The sequence below is a fragment of the Carassius gibelio genome, chromosome B25 (assembly GCF_023724105.1).
Source record: "Carassius gibelio isolate Cgi1373 ecotype wild population from Czech Republic chromosome B25, carGib1.2-hapl.c, whole genome shotgun sequence".
NCBI lineage: Eukaryota > Metazoa > Chordata > Actinopteri > Cypriniformes > Cyprinidae > Carassius > Carassius gibelio.
The window spans coordinates 9,218,585-9,240,024 of NC_068420.1; the positions used below are offsets into that span (position 1 = coordinate 9,218,585).

General features: G+C 37.4%; 1 protein-coding gene across 4 annotated transcripts in view; it reads right to left on the minus strand.

Annotated features, from left to right (window-relative positions):
- The window catches only part of LOC128014143 (NT-3 growth factor receptor), a 238,740-nt gene that overhangs the window by 94,611 nt on the left and 122,689 nt on the right, over positions 1-21,440 (minus strand). For all 4 annotated transcript variants that reach the window (XM_052597476.1, XM_052597475.1, XM_052597474.1 and 1 more), the window contains 5 exons: positions 9,350-9,501; positions 8,257-8,399; positions 7,716-7,857; positions 1,931-2,227; positions 1,002-1,016 (listed from right to left, as the gene is read on the minus strand). In XM_052597476.1, the coding sequence (XP_052453436.1) occupies positions 1,002-1,016; positions 1,931-2,227; positions 7,716-7,857; positions 8,257-8,399; positions 9,350-9,501 (749 nt within the window). The remainder of the gene's footprint in view (positions 1-1,001; positions 1,017-1,930; positions 2,228-7,715; positions 7,858-8,256; positions 8,400-9,349; positions 9,502-21,440) is intronic.

The following is a 21,440-nucleotide window of genomic DNA, read 5'->3' on the forward strand; positions in this document are numbered from 1 at the left end:
TATTGATCATTTAAAATTGCTTATCTGTGGCTTAAATGTCCAAAAACATATTAGAGACACTGTATTAATAGCATACATTAGATTTTCCCTCCATGTCATTTTCAATAAAGTTTCACTAACTACTAATCCACAAACTTGTTATAAAAACAGGACATAATGTAATTGGTTTTGTCAAACCAGCCTTTAAAAGGTGATTGATGTATTTTATGTTCACTATGAGTAACTGTTTTAAGACTTGCTCTTGGAAGGCCACTTCATGCAAAATTGATCTCCAACACACCTGCCTGGGAATTAGTATCGAAGACCTTGATTTTCTGGTTCAGGTGTGTTTAATTAGTGCCAGAGCTAAACTCTGCTGGAAGGTGGCCCTCCAGTAACAGGACTAGACAGCCCTGGTTTTAAGAGAACCTAGGGGTATTATTCACTAAACATGTCTTGGGGCAAATACTGTTTGATTAGACCCGTTTTTTGCAAGGTTACTGCCATTTCGACAGGGAGTCAAATCCTAGATTAGGCTGCTGCTATTATTCATGTAGTATTGAACAAAAGCCTTAGGCTGTCCTTATAATTTTTTATTTTATTTTGTTTTACCTTGACAGAGGGCCCATGTGATACTCCACACTACAGCCATCTACAGTAACTTCAATCAGAGCTCTGACAGTAACAATCTGTCATTCACACAGTTTCTGAGCCTCAACCTGATTAAATATAGTAAACTAGGGTGATATCAGTGTAACATTCTTGTGAAGGTCAGTAACTGTCCCATGGAAAAGGATCTTATTTTTCTCCCATACTGACAGATATCGGTCACATTATGCCAAAAATACAAAACCAACCGGCCATTTGAGAATAAGGCCAAGGTAACTGTTTAGAGGGTAGTTTTTCGTTCAGTGCACAAACCAAATTACTTCTTTCTAAATCATTCATTGTTTTATAATAAACAAAAGTAATGAATAATTTACAAAAATACATGCAGCAAACAATTAAAAGGAGAAACTCACCATAATCTGGGTAGTCTACAGAGAAAAGAGGGGGGAAAAACAGTGGTATATAATTAATAGATATGAATATGTCAAGATCAGCTCTAAGGACTCGGGTAAACACATTTTCAAAATGCTATTATACTATGATCAGTATTTACCCTTCAGTGCATTCTTGTGCAATTATGGTAATGTTCAAATATGAGTCTTTTAGAATTGAATATGATAAATCATTGCATTATTTAACATGCAATTAAACATTATACTGTTTTGAAATCAGACATGAGGGTATCATATGTTCTGTATGTATACATGTTCATATGCACACAATAACAATGCTTGATGTTTTTGAATAAAATCTCTCATGCTCACCAAGACTGCATTTATTTGATCATAAATACTGTTAATATTTTGAAATCAAATTAACATTTAAAATGGCTATTTCTTTTCAAGTAATTCATTTCATGTTTAATAAAAAAATAATTTGTGTGTGTGGTATCAGATGTTTTACTCAAACTTTACTTAATGTACCTATTTAAAGCACAGACTGAACCCAAGTCTTTTGGTATGAAAGTGCACACACTTATGTGCGCTGTAGCATCATCCCAAGAAATGTGAACTTTCCTGTATCTATATTTATCTATAAACCCGGTGGATTCTCACCTAAGGTGTTAATAAGTTATTCAGGCAGGGCCTTTAACCGACATCCAGTCTGTTCTATTTCTCAACACAGCATCTGTGACCTAACAGCTCTAATCATAGAAACGCTTGCCCAGAACAAGAGAACTTGACTTTTATCTCCCACAGGTAAAAAATCAACATAGTACTTTTTGCAGGTATGATAAAACTTTGGGGAAAATGTTTTCAGTTTCATATCACAGTTCACTCATTGGGAAGCACTATGTAACTATAGGTTTCAGAGTAACAGGCGATGTAATCGAGTCACGTACCATCAAACGGTGGCTGTAGGAAGTGGGCGTACACAGTTTTGACAGCCACGCCCAGGAAGTTGCTGGCCTCCAACGTGTAATTGCCATTGTTGTGGTGTGTGGGGTTTTTGAACATGAGGCATCCCTCTAGATTGTCCTGGTATTCATCCATCTCTGGATGGACGTAATCAGTCGGCTTGATCTCCTCACCCTTATAGTACCAGCGCAGGGTGGGCAGAGGGTTTGCACGCACTGTGAAGATCATACACGTGTCGTGCCACTTCTGCGGCTCCTCAAACTTGATGATAACAGGGGGGACTGCAGGAGAGAAACAAAATGTTTTTCATACAGAGAGGATTAAGTACTTTCAGCCACCATCCAACATAAATCCATAGACCAATGAGCATGGATTATCATAAACCGCATTTATGCATGAGTGGGACTTTGGCCTCTGTGGCACAGGTGGTCCGTACGGATATTTGTTTGATCCACTATCCTGCCTCTTGGACAGGAAGATCCCAGGTTACCTGCCTGGCTGGTCACCAAGCATTTGGACGAGCATGGAATAAACTGTCACCAGTTACAATGCTGTAAATATGCCAAACGTTCATATTAAACATTCATCTGGGATCAAATCAGTGGTTAATTCATTTCAATGTGTAATATATATTTACATGAATACACCTATTTTCACTAAATTCTTCTAGAATTTGCTATTTTAAGCTTAAATATTATAATACGGGACTATTTAAATGTTTGGAGTCTGCATGACTACACCTAAACCTTTTAATTCATTGATATCAAGTACTTTTTGATTATTCTCCAGTCTCAAGGCCAGAGATTGTGAGAGACAAATAGAGAGAGAAAGAGAGACCGAGAGTGAGAGAGACTGACTGACTTTCTCTTATTTCCACAGATTTTTGCCACTCTAAGCAAATCTTACAGGGTCAATAAATATTGAGTGTAGGAAGAATCATGTTACACTGTTGTTGGCCAACACCTTTCAGTATAAATGTAAATACAGATACAGCACCGCAACCTCACATTACGTTGTAATTTTATCTAGCTGTGTTCTTATAAGGCCTTTAATTGCCTTACTTCATTCAAAGTGGGCGTAAACAGCTGTTGTTGGATATTGTGTAGTTGTATTTTTCCATTTAGTTCAATTAATGGCAAAGCATCACAGGCTTACCAGGTGATTCTGACAACAGCTGAATTAATGTTTGAATCACTATATCATTTCATTTTACATTGTGAAACATAATTTGGGTTCCTTAATAGTTTTAACTAGGCACAAAGGACGAACACACTGGTTAGTCTCTAGTTAGTTCTGCAGTTATATACTAGTTTTGTTTAATAACTTTGATAAACCAAAGTTTCATTATCCTGTTGAGTTGTTTTGGTAGAGTCATTGGTACACCCCAGATCTTCACATTCTCAAAAGACAAAAAAGACAACTTGAAAGGATCCATAAAAAATCCGGTCTCACTGTCCATGCACAAGCCTACAAACACGCCATAACCACATACAATTCTGCTCTCAAAACTGCCCGGTCCAATTTCTACTCACAACTCATTCACTCAAATTCTTCTAACCCCCGCACATTATTCTCCACATTTGCAAAACTGACCAAACCCAAGGACAATATAACCTCCACATTCACTATAGACAAATGCAATAACTTTCTGTCATCCTACCATACCAAAATCCATACAATACACTGTTCACTAGCATCCACTTCCTCCGCTTCTCCTCCTTCTGAATATCAACTCCCTCCGCTCACACACCACAGCTTTTCCTCCTTCTCTCCACTGTCTCCCTCTGACACCTCCAAACTCCTCTCGACCATGAAATTCTCAAACTGCCAGCTTGACCCGATCCCTTCTCCTCTCTTCAAAAGCTGTCAAGAAACCCTTATTCCTCTCATCACCATCATCATCAACACTTCCCTTACGTCTGGATCTGTTCCATCCCCGCTAAAACTTGCATCCATCACACCCCTCCTGAAAAAACCTGGCCTCAACCCTGACAATCTGGATAACTTCAGACCCATCTCCAATATTCCGTTACTTTCAAAAATTCTGGAACGCGCCGTAAACACACAACTCCATCAATATCTCCACTCCTCTCAACTCTTTGAAACATTTCAATCCGGATTCCGTCCACACCACAGCACAGAAACAGCCCTTCTTAAAGTCACAAATGATCTCCTCATTGCTGCCGACTTTGGTTTCATATCCATCCTCCTTCTCCTCGACCTCTCCGCTGCATTTGACACTATTGACCATACTGTCCTTCTCCATCGTCTTCAATCTATTGGCATCTCTGGTACAGCACTTCGCTGGCTCACATCTTACCTCTCTGATCGTCACCATTTTGTCTCTGTTAATAACTGCAACTCCCACACCTCCCCTGTCACCCATGGCGTCCCCCAAGGTTCCGTTCTCGGCCCCCTCCTCTTCACCATCTACATGCTTCCCCTCGGTCAGATCATCCGCAACCATGGACTCCATTTTCACTGCTACGCAGATGATACCCAAATCTACTTTTCCACCAAATCCATCTCCCCGGCTATTCTCTCCACCATCACCGATTGCATTTCTGACATTAAAACCTGGATGGACAATAATTTTCTTAAACTCAACAGCAGTAAAACAGAACTCCTTATCACGGGCCCAAAATCTCTCCTCTCCTCTATTCAGAACTTTACTCTCCTTATCGATGGACATATTGTCACCCCCTCCCTCTCTGTCCGAAACCTTGGCATCATAATGGACCCCACCCTCTCATACCGAACACACATCAACCATATCACTAAACTATCCTTTTTCCACCTCCGCAATATTGCCCGCTTTCGCCCCTCCCTTACCTTGGCAACAGCTGAAATTCTCATTCATGCATTCATAACTTCAAGACTTGACTATTGCAATAGCCTTCTATACGGACTTCCTACCAATCAATTACAAAAACTGCAATACATCCAAAACTCAGCTGCCCGCCTCCTAACCCACACCCGGTCAAGAGAACACATCACCCCCGTTCTCCGTCAGCTCCATTGGCTACCTGTTCACTATCGCATTCAATATAAGCTCCTTCTCCTCACCTATAAGTCCCTCCATAACCTGGCCCCACTCTACCTCACTGAGCTCCTGGAACAGCACCAACCCACCCGCCACCTCCGTTCAGCTGGCACAAACCGCCTTGCTCCGATCGTCCGCACTAACCGACGGACTTTGGGGGATCGAGCCTTCGCTATCACTGCCCCCACCCTCTGGAACTCACTCCCTACATCCATCAGAAACTCGGACTCACTGCCAAACTTCAAATCAGTACTCAAAACCCACCTGTTCAAACTAGCTTTTCCCTAAACCCTTGTTGTTTTGTTTTGTTTTGTTTTGTTTGTTTCCCCATGTGAAGCGTCTTTGAGTGTCCAAAAAAGCGCTATACAAGTTTGATGTATTATTATTATTATTATTATGTCTTTATATATGAGCCTTGATTTAAGGTTTGTCTTTGTTCTCTGCCTTTTCATTGTCTTTTCTGGATTTGTTTGGTTATTGTTTCTCAGGGGTAGGATTTATATGTTTGATTAGAGGCATAGGTTTTTTTAGCCAATTTTCATAAGTTGCTTATTGCCTTGGGATTGTTGTTTCTTTCATTTTCTTTTTCATTTGGGACATTATTTTTGCATGCCTGCACCTATATGGGGAAAATAAACTTCATTTTTCTTATCACTAAAAATGCAATGCGCATTGATTTTTTTTCCAAGTCTAATATAATGCACAAAACAAATTTTAAGTGAACAAAATCTGGAACATTTTCAAGTCATCATTTTCAAGATTCCTGCATACCACTCCCAACACATAAAAACCGAAAATACACCACCTAGCTCTGCCACAAAGCAATCACATGTACTTTAGTCTGTTCCACCCTGAAACATGATAGCATTGATAAATCTCTCTAATATTTCACTTACAGCTTTTTCGGGTGAAAAGTCCAGATGAAGAACAGCCCTCGTTTTCACAGATCAATAAGCTACACAAATGACTTTCCTACAACATGCTGGGTGGAGAACCTAAGATTTATTTATTTTTATTTAAGAGTAGGACTATTTCTGGTGAAGCAATTTATCATTATTTTATAGCAAATTTCATTAGCCTCACTGTGAATTTTGTAGAATTTGATTTGACATAGCAGTCACTTGCACAAAATTGGCTAAATTAAAATACTAATAATTAAAAATCAGTTAACTAATATTCAAAAAAACGTTTAAAAGGCAGTGTGTAATTTCTGTGCCACTAACATCAGAACTACAAAAGGACTACAAGACAATCCAACCCGATCTCATGAGAAAACCTAAAGATGTAAAAAATTAAAAAAGGGAAAAATAAAAATGTAAGCATGAAGGGCCACCCCTAAACAGAACCGTTGAAGGGGAGTAGAGATTGCACAGACGAGTCGGCTAGTCGATTAGTCAATTTTAATGCTCTGCCATGACTCTGTAAGCTTGATGTTGACTAGTCGCTGGTCCTATAGAGGGCGCAACAGGATAAGAAATCATTGAAGTCCACATATATGCTCCGTTTCCAAACAGTTAACATGACAAATAAATGCATACTCCGAAACTGCTTCACAAGACCTGTAATAATACCATCTGGATGCACGTTTTAAACAGCTTATCGTACAGGTAAGTTAACCACTGTTCTAATTTAATGCACTGCCGCACTGTAACATACTGTAGGCTACAGATAGTAGCTCGTACATCACTCGCAGATCGTGCGCCCCCAGAATCATTCAGTTGCGTAGCACAGAAATGTATTGCCAACACTCTTCTGTGATTTCTCCTCCCAAAAAATAAAAAATAGTTTAGAAACTGAAAAGTTCTAGCATATATTTCTTAGTAAGTAAAACCCACAGATGCTGCCAGGTAGAATTAATTCACACAAGCAATTGCTCTCTCACTAATGCATTCATATAAATGTAATGCCATAGCTGTGTCCAAGGTGTTCTAGTCTTAGCTCCAGGTTCAGTTTTATTTGTTCATTAATGATGTCATCAGCGACTAGTCGACTTCGACTCAACTTTCATCATATAAATGCCGACTTGTAAAAATCTTAAATTGTTCAACCCCTAGTGGGGAGTAAGCATAAAAGACGAAAACACACATATAAGACCGTATGAATTCATAATGTAAATGGTTACAAACTGACAAAAAACAATCTGTTGTCAAACAGGTTTCCAGAACACCCCTCTCTATCCGTCATTGGTCAATCAGTCATGTAGCACCACCCCAAAATCACACCATTGGCTGAGCCAGTTGCTATGCTGAGCAAGTCAAAATCCTAAAACAACCAGTGCTGTTTTGAAAGCACAACAGAGAGACAATATTTACAATTTTGAGCAAAATAAACTGCCACAATGGCTTACTTTTAGGTGCCTACATGCTAAGCTAGAATAATATATAGTATTTTAAAAACAAAAATTAGACATTTCATCTGTACTTTGCTATAGCACTGATTCTGTGTTTCCCAAAACCATTTTGATCAATATTACTACTTCAAAAAAAAAAAAAAAAAAAAACTTTCTGGTGATCTCCCCTCCATTAATGCATTTAAAACAAAAGGCTCTACAAATTAAGAAACTGAGTTGGTAGCCATGAGGCACAGCAGCAAGTGACAGTAACAAGTTAAAGAGGCAGACAAAGCCAGTTCAGTGAGCTAGACAGAGACAGAATTGGCACGTAAGAGGCAGTGAGGCTGAATGTAAAGATATTCAAGAGGTAGGAAGCAAGAAAAGAGGCACTTACACTGTACTGAAAGCTGTATTGAGGCATTAGTCATCCCAACTACATTCTCTGCAATGCAGGTCAGCATGAAGCTGTTATCATCTCTGCTGACGTTGACCAGAGTTAAGTTGATGGAGTGGACATTGGGTGGATATTGATTGGACTGGAAGAGAGAAAGACACAATAGCTTTTGGAAACAATACCAAGCTTGCACAGATTCAACAAATGGTTTACGGTATAAACCAGCAACTGTAAGGCTCAAGTGAGTCATTTAATAGTTCTTAAATTGAGTAAATGCCAAATTTAATTTTAAACATAAAATCAGACTATATGGGATAGACATATAGCCCATTAAAAAGGTAGTACTGGCTATATAGCTGCAAAAGCACAAATGGCTGGTTGGGAACCCAACTGTTTGTTTTTTAGCTGGTTTTCCAAAGTTTTCCAAAGTTGTTTATACTACTTAATTAAATATGCCATTTACCTTGACTGATATCCTTAAATGGTACATAAAATGCATGTTGTATGCTAGTTAAAATGCTACAAGTAAAGTATGCCTTACTTGGTGTGTGTTAATGGAGTGAAGTCCGCCAACAGTCCAGTCCACTTCCGGTACCGGCACTCCTGACCCATTACAGGTGATTGTGACCCTGTCACCCTCTATCACCGTCAGGTTACTGTGACTTACACTGATTTCCGGCAAATCTTGATGGGAAACAGACAAGCACTCATGGTACGACAAAAGGTATTCATTCCATTCATAAATATGTACATGTTAATCTAAATAAATGAAATGACTGAGCTTTATTGACAGCATTTGTGGTAATAATTGCATTAAGTTTATTTTGATTTGTCCTTTACTTTAAAAATAACTTTTTAAGGTCATGACATTAAAGCACTGGTTATACAACACCAGGAAACAATTTGAACACACTAGGCACTACCACACTAATATAAAAATTTACAATAGTTTATGTTTTAGAACTACGGTGTTCTTTTAAGGAACATTTTCCACAAAATTAGTAAATTATTTATTTTCTGTGGTAATCAAAATTAAACAACAAATGTGGTTTTATCATTTTAGCCAAAAATTACTATTCTGTGATCCTTACTCACTCATGTCAATCCAAACCTGTATGACTTTCTTCTGTAGAAAATTAAAGAGAATTTTAAACAATGTGTTATAGTCCATACAATGAAAGTCTGTGGGGTCCAAAACAACATTGGACCAATTTGTTGAAAAATATCACTTTAATATAGGGCCCAATTCAAACTATTAACTAGTTGCTTATTGGCATGCATATTATTAACATAATGGCTGTTTATTAGTACTTATAAAGCACATATCCATGAACATACTCTACATCCCCAATCCAACCTTAACTTAACTATATCTTACTAACTATTTATAAGCAGCAAATTATGAGTTTACTGAGGCAAAAGTCATAGTTAATAATTTGTAAATAGTGGCAATTGGACCTTAAATAAAGCATGGCCATATTTTCTTTTGTGTTCTTCAGAAGAAATAAAGTCATATGGGTTTAGAATCGTGAGTAAATGATGACAGAATTGTCATTTTTTGGGTAAACTATCCCTTTAATGAAACCAAGACATTTATTTTATGGCGACCACAATTTAGAGAAAATGTTCCATACCACAGTTTGAGATGTTCATGAACTGTAGAGGGATCTTGGAGACTCCGTTGCAGAACAGCTGCTGGTTATGGAGTCCGGCTTCGCCTCGCTGCTGCCACAGCTGGATCCAACGGATATTGCAGCTGCAGTTAAACACCACTCTTTCCAGTTTCCTGCCACAAAACAGCAGAGCTCTCACTGAGGATGCACATCACATGCACACAATGGCAAGAATATCCATTTAGAAAACCAGCAGAAAACTAGGTGAAGGACACCGCTATTTTACAAAACATCAACTTCTCCAGCACCCATCAGTCAACCAAGTCCTGGAGAGCTGCTGGCAAGGTTCCATTTTGCAGCCAGAGCCGGTTCTGTGCCCAGGGCTTTGTGTACGAATGCTTTCTGGACTGCAGCCCTTTCCTGGCCACGTCTGTCCAGCTATTCAGCATGCCAAATTCACCACTGGTGTCCAGGGCGATCACAGTCCCCACAGATAAAGCCAAACAAAACATGAGCTTCTGGATTAAGGGAAAAACTAAGACGCAAGATGTAATGTAATGTGGCATAATATTTTGGTGCTAAAATGAATTCTCGCAGAAAAGTATACAAACTGGTCAATTTAAAATGGATAATTTAGTTGGTAACTTAGTTGGACACAAGTGAAATTGATTTAAGTGAATCAAAGGATCAACTTGTCTACTAAAGAAAAAAAAAATGTCATGACTAGCACATATAACAGATTTTACTTCAGTTTTAACAAATCATATGTTTATCTAAAGACAGTTTAAGCCGTAAGAATCTTAATATCATCACAAAATCCTAAATTTTTTGTCATAGGCACAGTTTTAAAAAGAAACAAATGTGGACTTAGCTTATGTAGTGGCGTAAAATGCATTCATTGTTTACATTTTGTTAGTACTTCCTGGAAACTGAACCAATAACATTGCCGGTGCTAGAGCCACGCAGGTAAAAACTATGAAAATGTATGTAAAATATTTTTTTTTCCCACAAAAAAAAATGCAGTTTCATGCACGAGAAATATAATTGCCTATACTGTTTGTAACATTTTCAAATTCATTTGGCAGATGCTTTCATCCGAAGTGACTTAAAGCATTCGAGGTTACATTTTATTACAATGTATCCCATAACATTGGCGTTGACTGAGTGTGGAAGACTGTGAAAGAGAAACGCTTAAACACTTGAAAATATATATTGTAATTATTTGCCAGTTCATTTTCTTAATACATATCTCATTAGCAAGAATTTGGACCTTGTGTGTGAGTAAAGCATATTAGGGTTTCTTAAAGGATCTTCTCGATGCTCAGTAACATATGGGATTATTGCTGCATACATTAAACTGGACAGACGGAAGGGTGTGAGGTCAAACCCACATAAAACTGGCACTGGATAGCACCTCCACCCACAACTACCTCACTTGCCCAAAGAAGGGCTTCCTTTCAGAACCATCTGTATGCCAATGTCTCCAACACCTACTCCCAGTGCAGCTATATCACTGCAAACAACAACCACCACTAGCCCTCTCACTATCGCATTTCACACTCCTTCAAACAACCTTTGAGCGCAGCCACCCCCACTCCTGCACCAAAAACAGACATCTTCTACATCAACCTCCTCCAAATGTCTAAATGTCAGCTCTGACATATCTCCCTGCGATCATGAAGGCTCCACTGAGAGTTTAGAGGGTCTTCAACTTCCTGGAAATGTTGAGTCAGGGGTGCTGTTTCCAGTGCTTCAAACTATCCCCTTCCCTGCCTATATCTTCTTCTTTACTGGTGTTAAGGGCCAAGCTGAAGGCATCACCGCATCTATCCAGTATATGTAGTGGAAAAATGCTTCAGTAGCATATAAAACAAAGAGGATATTACCAATATATATATTTATGTATTTGCATTTTTTGACTTTATTAAAATAATTATTTAATCATTTGTTAGATATTTTAAATAAGATTGTAAAAAAAAAAAAAAAAAAAAAAAAAAAAAAAAATTGGCAGATAGATTAACCATGAGGTGGAATGCATATTTTAAATAAAGTAAAATAAAAAAGCTAATTAAAAATAAATATAGAAAAGATATAGAAAAAATAATAATCATACAAGACCACGCTGCAATTTCTGCAATGTAGTCTGTTCAAATGCTCACAAAAAAAAAAAAAAAAAAAAATCATGAAATTTATTAAATCTAATTTTTGTACTTTTACTATATGACATTAACTTTTAGAATGGTACTTCATAATTAGACTTTTTGTCCGACTAAAGTGTAATTTTTCTCTGCAGTGCCCAATTGTACTGATTTAGGAAACTGTATGGCAACTGCCAATAGTTACTGAAAGCAAAGAACAGGGTGTAATCGACTTTGTTCCGTTTTACGCTCACTCTTCGCTTAAAGGGCTTCCAGCCGGCAGGATCCTGCAGCGCTGCGGAAGGTTCTGGATCTGATCTCAGTGGGAGTCTCTCCCCTTTAAGAGTACGAAATATTAAGCCCGCAGGATATGTCTCACCTGGCCTGCAGCCTGGAGGAGCATGACAGAACTAAACCTCTGCACGCTCATTCATTCATCAGTGGCTGCGAGTGAGATAAACTTTCTCATTTGCAAGATAGGGCAGGAGATATGCTTATGAACTGAATTCCATGCATATGAAATGGGCAGAACTGTAAGCTCTGGGAAACAGCATTGTTGCTCATTCACACAAACGAGTGGGACATTTTTCTCTTGAATCTTTAAACAATTTTGTTGGCACGTTCCTCACAAGGACAAGCGCAACCTGCTCGTGCATTTCGAAGCTTTGATGAATAATGATCAAAGGAGAGCCTAAGTAGTTTCTCCACCCTTTAAAACTAAATTAACATGGCTAATGAGAAGAGTGCATGTTTCCTCTCTTACTAAGCAGTATCATGAACAGTTCATAATGGAGAAAGAACTCGCACAATATGTTTAATTTATAGTCCACGTCGTATGATACTCTTGATTAGTGGTTCCAAACTAGTGTGTTACTGGTGAGTTACAACCCAAAAATGAGCCACAACAGGCTTGTTTTGATTGGTCACAGATAGCAGTAAAAACAATAAAATAAAATTAACCATATAATCTAGCTAGGATAATATAAAAAAAACAAATTGCACAAAGCCTCTCTGCACCAACAAAACACACAAATTTAACCAGCTAAGTTGCTATAAATTAAAAGTTAAACCAGTCTATTGAAATTATAGGTGTTTTTTTTTGTTGTTTTTTTACCAAGTTTAGAATGAGTCTGACCAGCTGACAAGTGCCTCAATCACCTCTAAAAACAATTACCTGGTTTGGCTATGCAAGCTGAGAGTCCAGCTAACTATACCGGTCTGGTTTACCAGATACAAAAACTCGTTGAAGTTGACAATGTTGGTTTTATCTGGTTTAACTTGACTTCTCACCTATTTAAGATGGTGTTCAGCTTGTTTTCTGGTTTCCCCAATGTGGCCATGCTGGTTTTTAGCTTTTTTAAGTGGTCACCCAGTCTGACCAGCTGACAAGTGTCAAAAACTCCTCTAAAAATATCTAAATAGACCAGCATAAGGTACCAGTTAACCAGAAAATGTAACTAAAGATGGTACTGCTGGATTTATTTGGTGTACCTGGTCTACCAATATGGCAGACACCATGACCAAGCTGGTTTTAGCTGGTTAAGGTAGTCACAAACTCCACTAAAATGTTCTAAGCAGGTAAAACTAACTGGTTTGACCTGACTAAAGGACCAGCTAAGCATAAGTCAATTAAAGATGGTATTGCTGGTTTTATTTAGTTTAACAGGTCTCCCAATGTGACTAAAAACCCTCAAAAACCATCTAAACGGATAAAACTAACTGGTTTGGCAAGGCTAAGAGACCAGCTAGCCACATTAGATTAGACACATACTACAAAATCCAACTAAAGGTTGTATATTTAGTTGAAGACTAACCAAATGTGGACACGCTGGTCTTTAGCTGGTCAACCAGACCCCAGTCTGACCAGCTGACAAGTCTCAAAAACCCTTTTACAATCATCAAAACCTAACCAATTCGGCCAGGGTTGTCATGTTAACCAGTTTAGACGGATTTAACTTGTCTCCCAGCATAGCCAGTTTCCTAATCAGGCTAGCTCACAAGTGCCAAACAAACTCTCTAAAACCATCTAAACAGACCAGTCCAACTGGTTTGGTTTGGCCAGGCTAGATAACCACATTAGGCTAGATTAACTGCAACAAGTATTCAACTAAGGTGGTATTGCTGGTTTTACCTGGTCTTGCCACCTATACAAGATGGTGTTCAGCTCGTTTTCTGGTATCGCAAGCTGGCTTACCTAATTTCATTCAGCATGACTAGCTGACACATATTTAAATCCCTTCTAAAATCATCAAAATAGATCATCTTAATTTAGCAAGGGTAGACCACCTAAAGCACCTGATTAAATGAATTGGTTTGATGGTTTCCCAACATGGCCAAGCTAGCTGGTTGCTCAGCCAGACCATCTGAAAGTGCCTAAAATCTCGAAACAGATGAGCCTATCCAACTAGTTTAAGCTATTTTTACCAGCAGGCAAAGCTATTATGGTTTAGTTATGAAAGCTAATTCACAGCTACCGAGAGCTTTACTTTTTCCATACGTTGCGAACTTGAATAAAATATCAAATTAACCTTTCGAAAGGTCAAGGTGACTGCTAGCTGGGGAAGAAAAGGAAAAACACAAGGGACGTTAATGCATCGAGCCTGGGTGCTTAAAAAATGTCCAAATAACATGGTCTAAAGTACATCTGCATAGCTGACATGCATTATGCATGCACTTTTGCACCCGCATGCAGCCAAACGAAGGGACGCCATTGAATAAATCCACTAGAGCATTGAACGGTGGGTCAGGGGAATACACATACTGATAAACAAATGGGAATATATACACACATCTCACAGCTTAATGAAAAGTACTACCGCAATGGAGGTGACAAAGAGCGGTTGGCTTCCTAGGTAAGACAGAGTATAATTGAGCATTTATCATATGAATCAATTCAAAAGCACTCCAAAAAAGGCTTTATTCATTCTTCCTTTCATAAAGGGTTCATCCGCATACAGTAGCGCACACAACACGAGCATAATTTATACATAAATAATCAGAAGATTGCGGTAGCGTATGTTCGGGGAGCTCTCAAGACATGCTGTGTAAATGTCAGCTATGCATTGTAGATGAGTTAGCCCATACGTACTAACTCAACTAATGCTCTCCCTGGAAACACTTTTCCATTAAGAAGGAACCTGGAGGACGTGACAGATGACATAATCCAGATTTAATGACATTTGAGAAATACACCTGCTGCAGGTTGACTTATTCAGGACTGGTTAGATTTAGACTCAAAACAAAGGGAAGTAAGCAAATGCAAGGTTAAAGCCAGCGAGTGCAAGTGAAGTGTAGAGGGCAGCTGGGTACACCTGCAATGTTGCAGAGCACTTTGCCTTAAGACAAAATGGCCTGACAGAGCCAGGCTTTAGCGCTAGACCTGGATGTAGACCGACAGACCCATTCAGATTCATTATATGGTGGCAATGAAAGGTTAAGCTAGGGGATACAGCTGTGGCGGGGTGCTCTACAGTTTCAAGCTGCTGGGGTCATGTGCTGTGACATATCACAGTGGGCAGCAGTTTAAGCTCCACCCATTGAGGTCCTAACCTGTGCGTCCAATGCTTTCAGAGGAGACGATTCTATTCACATGCACATGACTAAATTCAGTTTGGGCCATATCACTCAAAAAAATGTAGAGACAGTATGCCAGTGCATATGCCAGCCGCATTAACTTAAAATAAATATTATAAAAATTAATACATGAAAGATTAAGTACATAGATTAATATATACAAATAAGAACAATGATTAAAGAACAATAATAAACATGTTTTTTTCAGTACATAAAGGAACAAATAAAACAAATTAAAATAAGGCATTTAAAATATACATAATAATAATAATAAAATTGTGTGAAATATATGTATTTTTAATTATAAAACTAATAATAAAAAGACGAGTATGTTTAGATACAGTATATAAAGCCAAACAGGTAAGAATAAAATAATAAATAAAAACAGGAAAAACTTACAGATAATATAATAATGTTATCTTTAATAATAATAATAATAATAATAATAATAACAATAACAACAACAACGACGGCAACAACAACAATAATGATAATACATGTATTAAAATATACATTTATAAATATAAAACTAACAATAATAATAACATTTTTTATGAAAATAAATGCCTAAATAATATATAATATAAAAGACAAAAATAATGTTAATATAGTATATAAAGTAAAACTGGTCAGAATAAAAAAAAAACATACAAATAAATAAATAATAAATGTTTTAAAGATTATTATTATTATTATTATTATTATTATTATCATCATCATCATCAGTGGTATTCGAAATATGTATATAAACTGAACAATGTATATAAATAAATTTCAGATGTAATTTAGACAAAACAAATCCCCACTACTGTTTCCAAATGAGCCAATTAAAAAAAAAAAAAAAAAAAAAGGAATAAGCTTAGGGCAGTGCTGTCTAAAACAATTTAGCTGACAATTCTATAAACCAAATTGGGTGTCAAATAAGTGACATCCAAAATGTCCAATGTTGAGGGTCATTACTTTATATTAAGAGCAGTGAATGCGAAAGAGAAAGTTCCCCATTCCAACCCGCGTGTGTATGTGTGGTAACAGATCGAAACCCACAACTGCTGGCAGGAAGACGGAGCCCCATGCAGCGGATATTAGGGTTCTCTCTCCAAGCTCTCATTACCGTTCCTGTGATGCTCCGAGTCATTCTTACAGGGATTAAATTGGCTTTCCTGCATCGTTGGCCTGATCCCATATGAGGGGGCATTGTTTAATCATATTATAATTAAAGTTTTAAGTCCCTCTAGTCATCACAACCTAATTATCAATCAAACAGGGTGTCAAATACAATCACACGGTACCTGATGGAGGGCAGAAATGAAAGAAAAAAGACATACTGTTTGCTCAACTCTTCATTAAAAGACAATGAATGCCATTTCATGCCCAACTTTCTCAAACAAAACTGCAGATTAATTCTCCCACAGACGAACTGTGGAGAAAAGCGAGGTGATATTTGTAGGGCTCTCACACCTTCTGCATCATTACCCTCACAATATGGCTGCACTGCCAGCTTCAAAGTATGGAAATCCACATTCGTCTCAATCCATATGGATTTTCTGGATGTGCTCCAAACAGCAGGTATCATTTCCCGACCTGCACTTCTCCACCACATCTCGGGACTGACTCTATTACCGTTTACGCCGGCAGAAGGCAGTTTCCATTAAGCATCTTTGGTGTTTTTCATAAGCTCCGGACGGGAAGCTGTGAGCGGGCGGTGGGTGCGACGGGAGTGATAAAGACTCGTCATTGACCACAGCTCTAAATGACAGACGTCAATATGGATTGGAGGGGAGCGAAACATGCAGTGCTGCTCTGTCAGGCAAGAGTAGTGTTTGCACAACAGAGAGCGAGAGAAGGCCAACGACAGAGATTGATGGTGGTCCGCCGTGACCCGAGAAAGCGTGAGTGACACTGAAATATGCCCACAAGTGGGTAGGGAAGTATGATATTGTGTTAGCCAAAGCCCTGGTGACATCAGATAACAATAGACATGCCGTTAACTTCTATGTTCTGGGATGGAAAACTCTGGAAATGGCAGGCAAGTGGTTTACTACTGGCTGAGTGATAGACTGAATTTTTGAAATCAATCAATCAATACATAGACACACTAACATTCAAAAGTTTCGATTTAGTAAGAGTTTTTGTTTGTTTTTTTCCATGATTCATACATTTATAATGTGTGAGAAAAACATTGTATAAAAAATATATGTGAACGGGTAAAAAAAATTATAAATATATGTAAATTGTGTAATTAAATCGTATATACGGTCTATCTATCTATCTATCTATCTATCTATCTATCTATCTATCTATCTATCAAAGCTGGAACTGTTTCAAGATTTTGATATAGCAGTTTGTTTGGTTTTTCTCACTCACTATATTAATTTAACAAATGTACATTTTTATATAGTCTGGTTTTAAACTTATGGTCTAGAATCTATGTCACCTTTCATTGGCCAAGGCCCGCTCATGAGTACGACATGTCAAAAATATTAGTTTCGTTCATCTTCATGTTTCGGGGCATGGAAATGTCACCACAATAACAGACTATAAACAGACAATAAAACTCACGGACGTATTTTAAAGATTCTATGCCGCAAACTTTAAATATTCCACATACTTTTGAAAATCCAGTGTTTAGTTCAGGGGTAGGCAAGTTTGGTCCTAGAGAGCATCAGTCCTGGAGAGTTCAGCTCCAACCCTGAAAAAAACCCTCACCTGCCTGTAGCCTAGTAATCCTGAAGACATTGATTAGGGTTGAAGCTGAACTCTGCAGGTTTGCGGCACTCTAGGACTGAACTTGCCTACCCCTGGTTTAGTTAATCCTGATAAGTGCTCATCGTCACAGTTGTAAACACTATGTCTTTCTTCTTTCGTGAGTGGGTTTGGTGCCACAGTATCTTTCCAGGTGGAACTTTAAAGAAAGTGACACTTACGTCTCCTAAAATCCTGTAGAATTCAAACAATCCAATGACGACTTCGGCACTCCTTAAGTGTTTCCACTTTTGTGTCCCATATGCATCAGACATTTAGCCAACGGTCCATGGGTGTGACATCTGAGGCAGAGACTAATTTTACATAACATTTGGCATATTTACATATAAATTTACTTTTTTGTATTAAATTAATTACATTTTATTAAATTAATTAAATACAATTATAATAAATTATTATTATAATTAGATGAAATTAATCTATCTACTGTCTATTATATAACTGTGGAAAATATGGTTTTATTAATTATTGTAATGCAGTATTTATTTTACCGTTGTGGCAGGGGGGGCGTGGTTTAGCGAAGTCTGCAGCGGGAGAGAGGATCAGGAGACGAGCGGTAAGTGAGTGGTTTGGGCAGAAATTATTATCACCTGTTTCTGGTTCTAGTAATTGGCGTGGAGAGGGTATAAAACGCCAGGAGAGATGGAAGCAAGTGAGAGAGAGTGGGACTGCTGACAGAAGCCGGAAACGGAAACCGGAAGCCGGAAAGCGAAACCACCGAGTGAACTCAGCAAAATAGAAGTCACCATCTGGTGTTAGAAAACTTTGATTTGTTTTTGTTAAATAAATATTCGTCAGCAGTCCAGCCGACCCCTTGTCCTCTTCCTTACCCACACGAACTCACAACAACCGTATTTTCATGTTATTATAAGCATTTTTAATCTACTTGATATGATATAGACACATTATCAATGTCTAATATTATATATATATATATATATATACACACACACACACACACACACAAATATTAAACATTGATAATGTTCATACTGTATAACCCAGCCCTACCAATCTGAACCACTACCTCACACTGTCTTTCTGCTCTGGTACCCACAATCCTTTGCGTTCAGAATTCCATTAAAAATCTATATTTCATAGAAATATATTGCCCCATCAGTCCAGGATTAACATCTTGATATAAAACGCATTAAGCAAATTGTGAAAAATGGACATTGATGTTATAATAGATACATGGCACAGAAAGACTGAATAAATGTTTTCACTGTTTTAACGGAATTGCATTAAATATGTAACTAATCGCCGGGGGAAGTGGGAAGTAATAATCAATAGAGGGGGACATCATTACCAGTGCATGAACATTTTGCCAGGCATCAGTCATGTTCCTCTCTAGTTCTCTGCTGAGCTTATTATTTTCATCATCTGAGTGATTACTTCAGGCTAACAATCAATATGAAAGCATCATCCCTATTATTCCACACATAAAGTGCCAAACACCACATGAGAGAAAGAGAGAGTAACAGAGAAAGAGAGATAAAGAAAAAATAATAGAAGGCAAGAAAGAGGTAGCTTTCTTGCATTTCCACTTTGAAACGGTTGATCATTTGAGATATTCAGATTTTCAAAGCAATATAATCAGTGACACCAACAAACCCATGTTTCTATCTATCTATCTATCTATCTATCTATAGGAATTCAGTGTTGAAATTACGAAAAACAATACTTATTTGTATAATAAATAAATGTCAATATAAATATATTTTTTGTATTATAACATTTGTGCAAATAGTTTAATAATAAAAAGTAATAATGAATAAAATGGGGAGATTATTAAACAACAAATATATATTTTTTATTGCAAAATATTTTGAAAGAAAAATATATAATGCAAATGAAAAATATAAATATCAAAATCGCATCAACAGCAGGAAACACTAAAAAAAAAAAAATTGTATATACAATGAGGCATATTAACCCTAATTTACTATAGCCAATTCTTAAGGTTAATGTCTGAACATAGTTCATTAATATTCTTCCTTTTCCCCCCACATAATCTGCAATTCTACTATGAACTGTGAATCTCAATACTGTTTCTAGGAACTTATTTTTTTTCTGCCACTGAAGTAAATAGAGATGTGATTTGGCATAAAGATTACTTTTTAGCTCATGAATTGCTTATGATTAATTTTCACTGGGGAAGCTTTCAGAGTACAGGTAGATAGGTCTGTATTCTTCAAAGCAGCATGCTACTTTAAATGGCCAGGAAATTACTGAGAGATTTCTGTCAAGCATCTCTGTTTTCCTCTCATGCTTTCACTAGATAGTACACAAAAGCTTGGCCTTGTCTCGATAGAGAGCACCGTGTTGGTGTGATCTGACATCTGGAAAGACAAGATCACGTGTAGTCATTGTAACAGGTGGGGCCAGAGATCAACGCAAGAGACAAGAGTACCTCTATACCTACTAAATTTGCCCAGCTCAGTTTAAAAACTGTCAAAACACTTCCTTCACAGTCCTTTCCTGCTGTTATATTGTGAAAAATCACAGCTTTTTTATTTTTATTTTTTTCATTTGACAGACATTTTGTTGAGATTAATGCAGTATAGATATGCAGTTTATTCCTTCTGTGATGCTAGTATCGTCTGTACAATGTTAAACAAACCATCTTTTTTTAAAGCGTCACAAGTGCTGCCAGGAATATGATAGGAACCTGATAGGAATCAGAAATGTTTGTAGGAAAAGGAACTGTAAAAAATGGATTCTCAGCAATACTGCCAAGTTCTGTTCAAGACTAATGAATATATGCATTTTAATCTTTTTTCCACATGCATAATGACTTAAGCATCCTTATAAACTGAAGATTAATTTATGATCTCCCTCCACAATATGTCACCAGGCTTAACGGTTTTCTCCCAATCAGTAATCCCATTAAATTGCAGACAAAAAAACAAGACGAGTGAGTATGTGCACTGGTTCTTCGCCGCCCTTTGCTGTGCTGTGTTTGACAGGGACTTAAAAGTGAACCCTATATATATTTCTTCATATTTTTTTATGATATATACAATTGTCATTTAAAAATGTATTTTAGATGATAGTCTGAGAATCTCAATTGCAAAATATAAAGTCTGTTTATTTGCTATAGAAATAAATAGTACATTGACTTAAAAAAAAACACTGTATCACTAAAAACTCAATGATTAAATTTGCCACAATAAAATATTTTAATTATCTTTATATCTAGACATATTTAAATATGCATATTACAACAATTAATTTGATAAATCCATCACAATAATGTAATTAATACCATCTCTCTTTTTTAAGCAGTCTTTACACACTGTAAAAAATTACTGATGCAAAAAGTTGTACAAATGAGGAAATACATGTTGGCTCAACATAATGGTTGTGTCAAAAAAGAAGAATATGTTTGGTCAATGAATGCATGATTTCCATGACTGTACTAAAAAATGTTCATCAAGAGAAAATAAATAATTGTGTTGGCAGAACTTTTAACGTTGCACAAAAAATATTATGTTGGCCGAGCAAGAGGGAGCGTCAATCGTCTGAGCATGCGCAAAGGAGTTCTACCAGGCGCCTCCTGGAATTTCCCCCACCACGAGTCACGACTCACGACTCACGACATTGCAGCGGTTAGTGCTTTTTGCTGCGAGGTAATG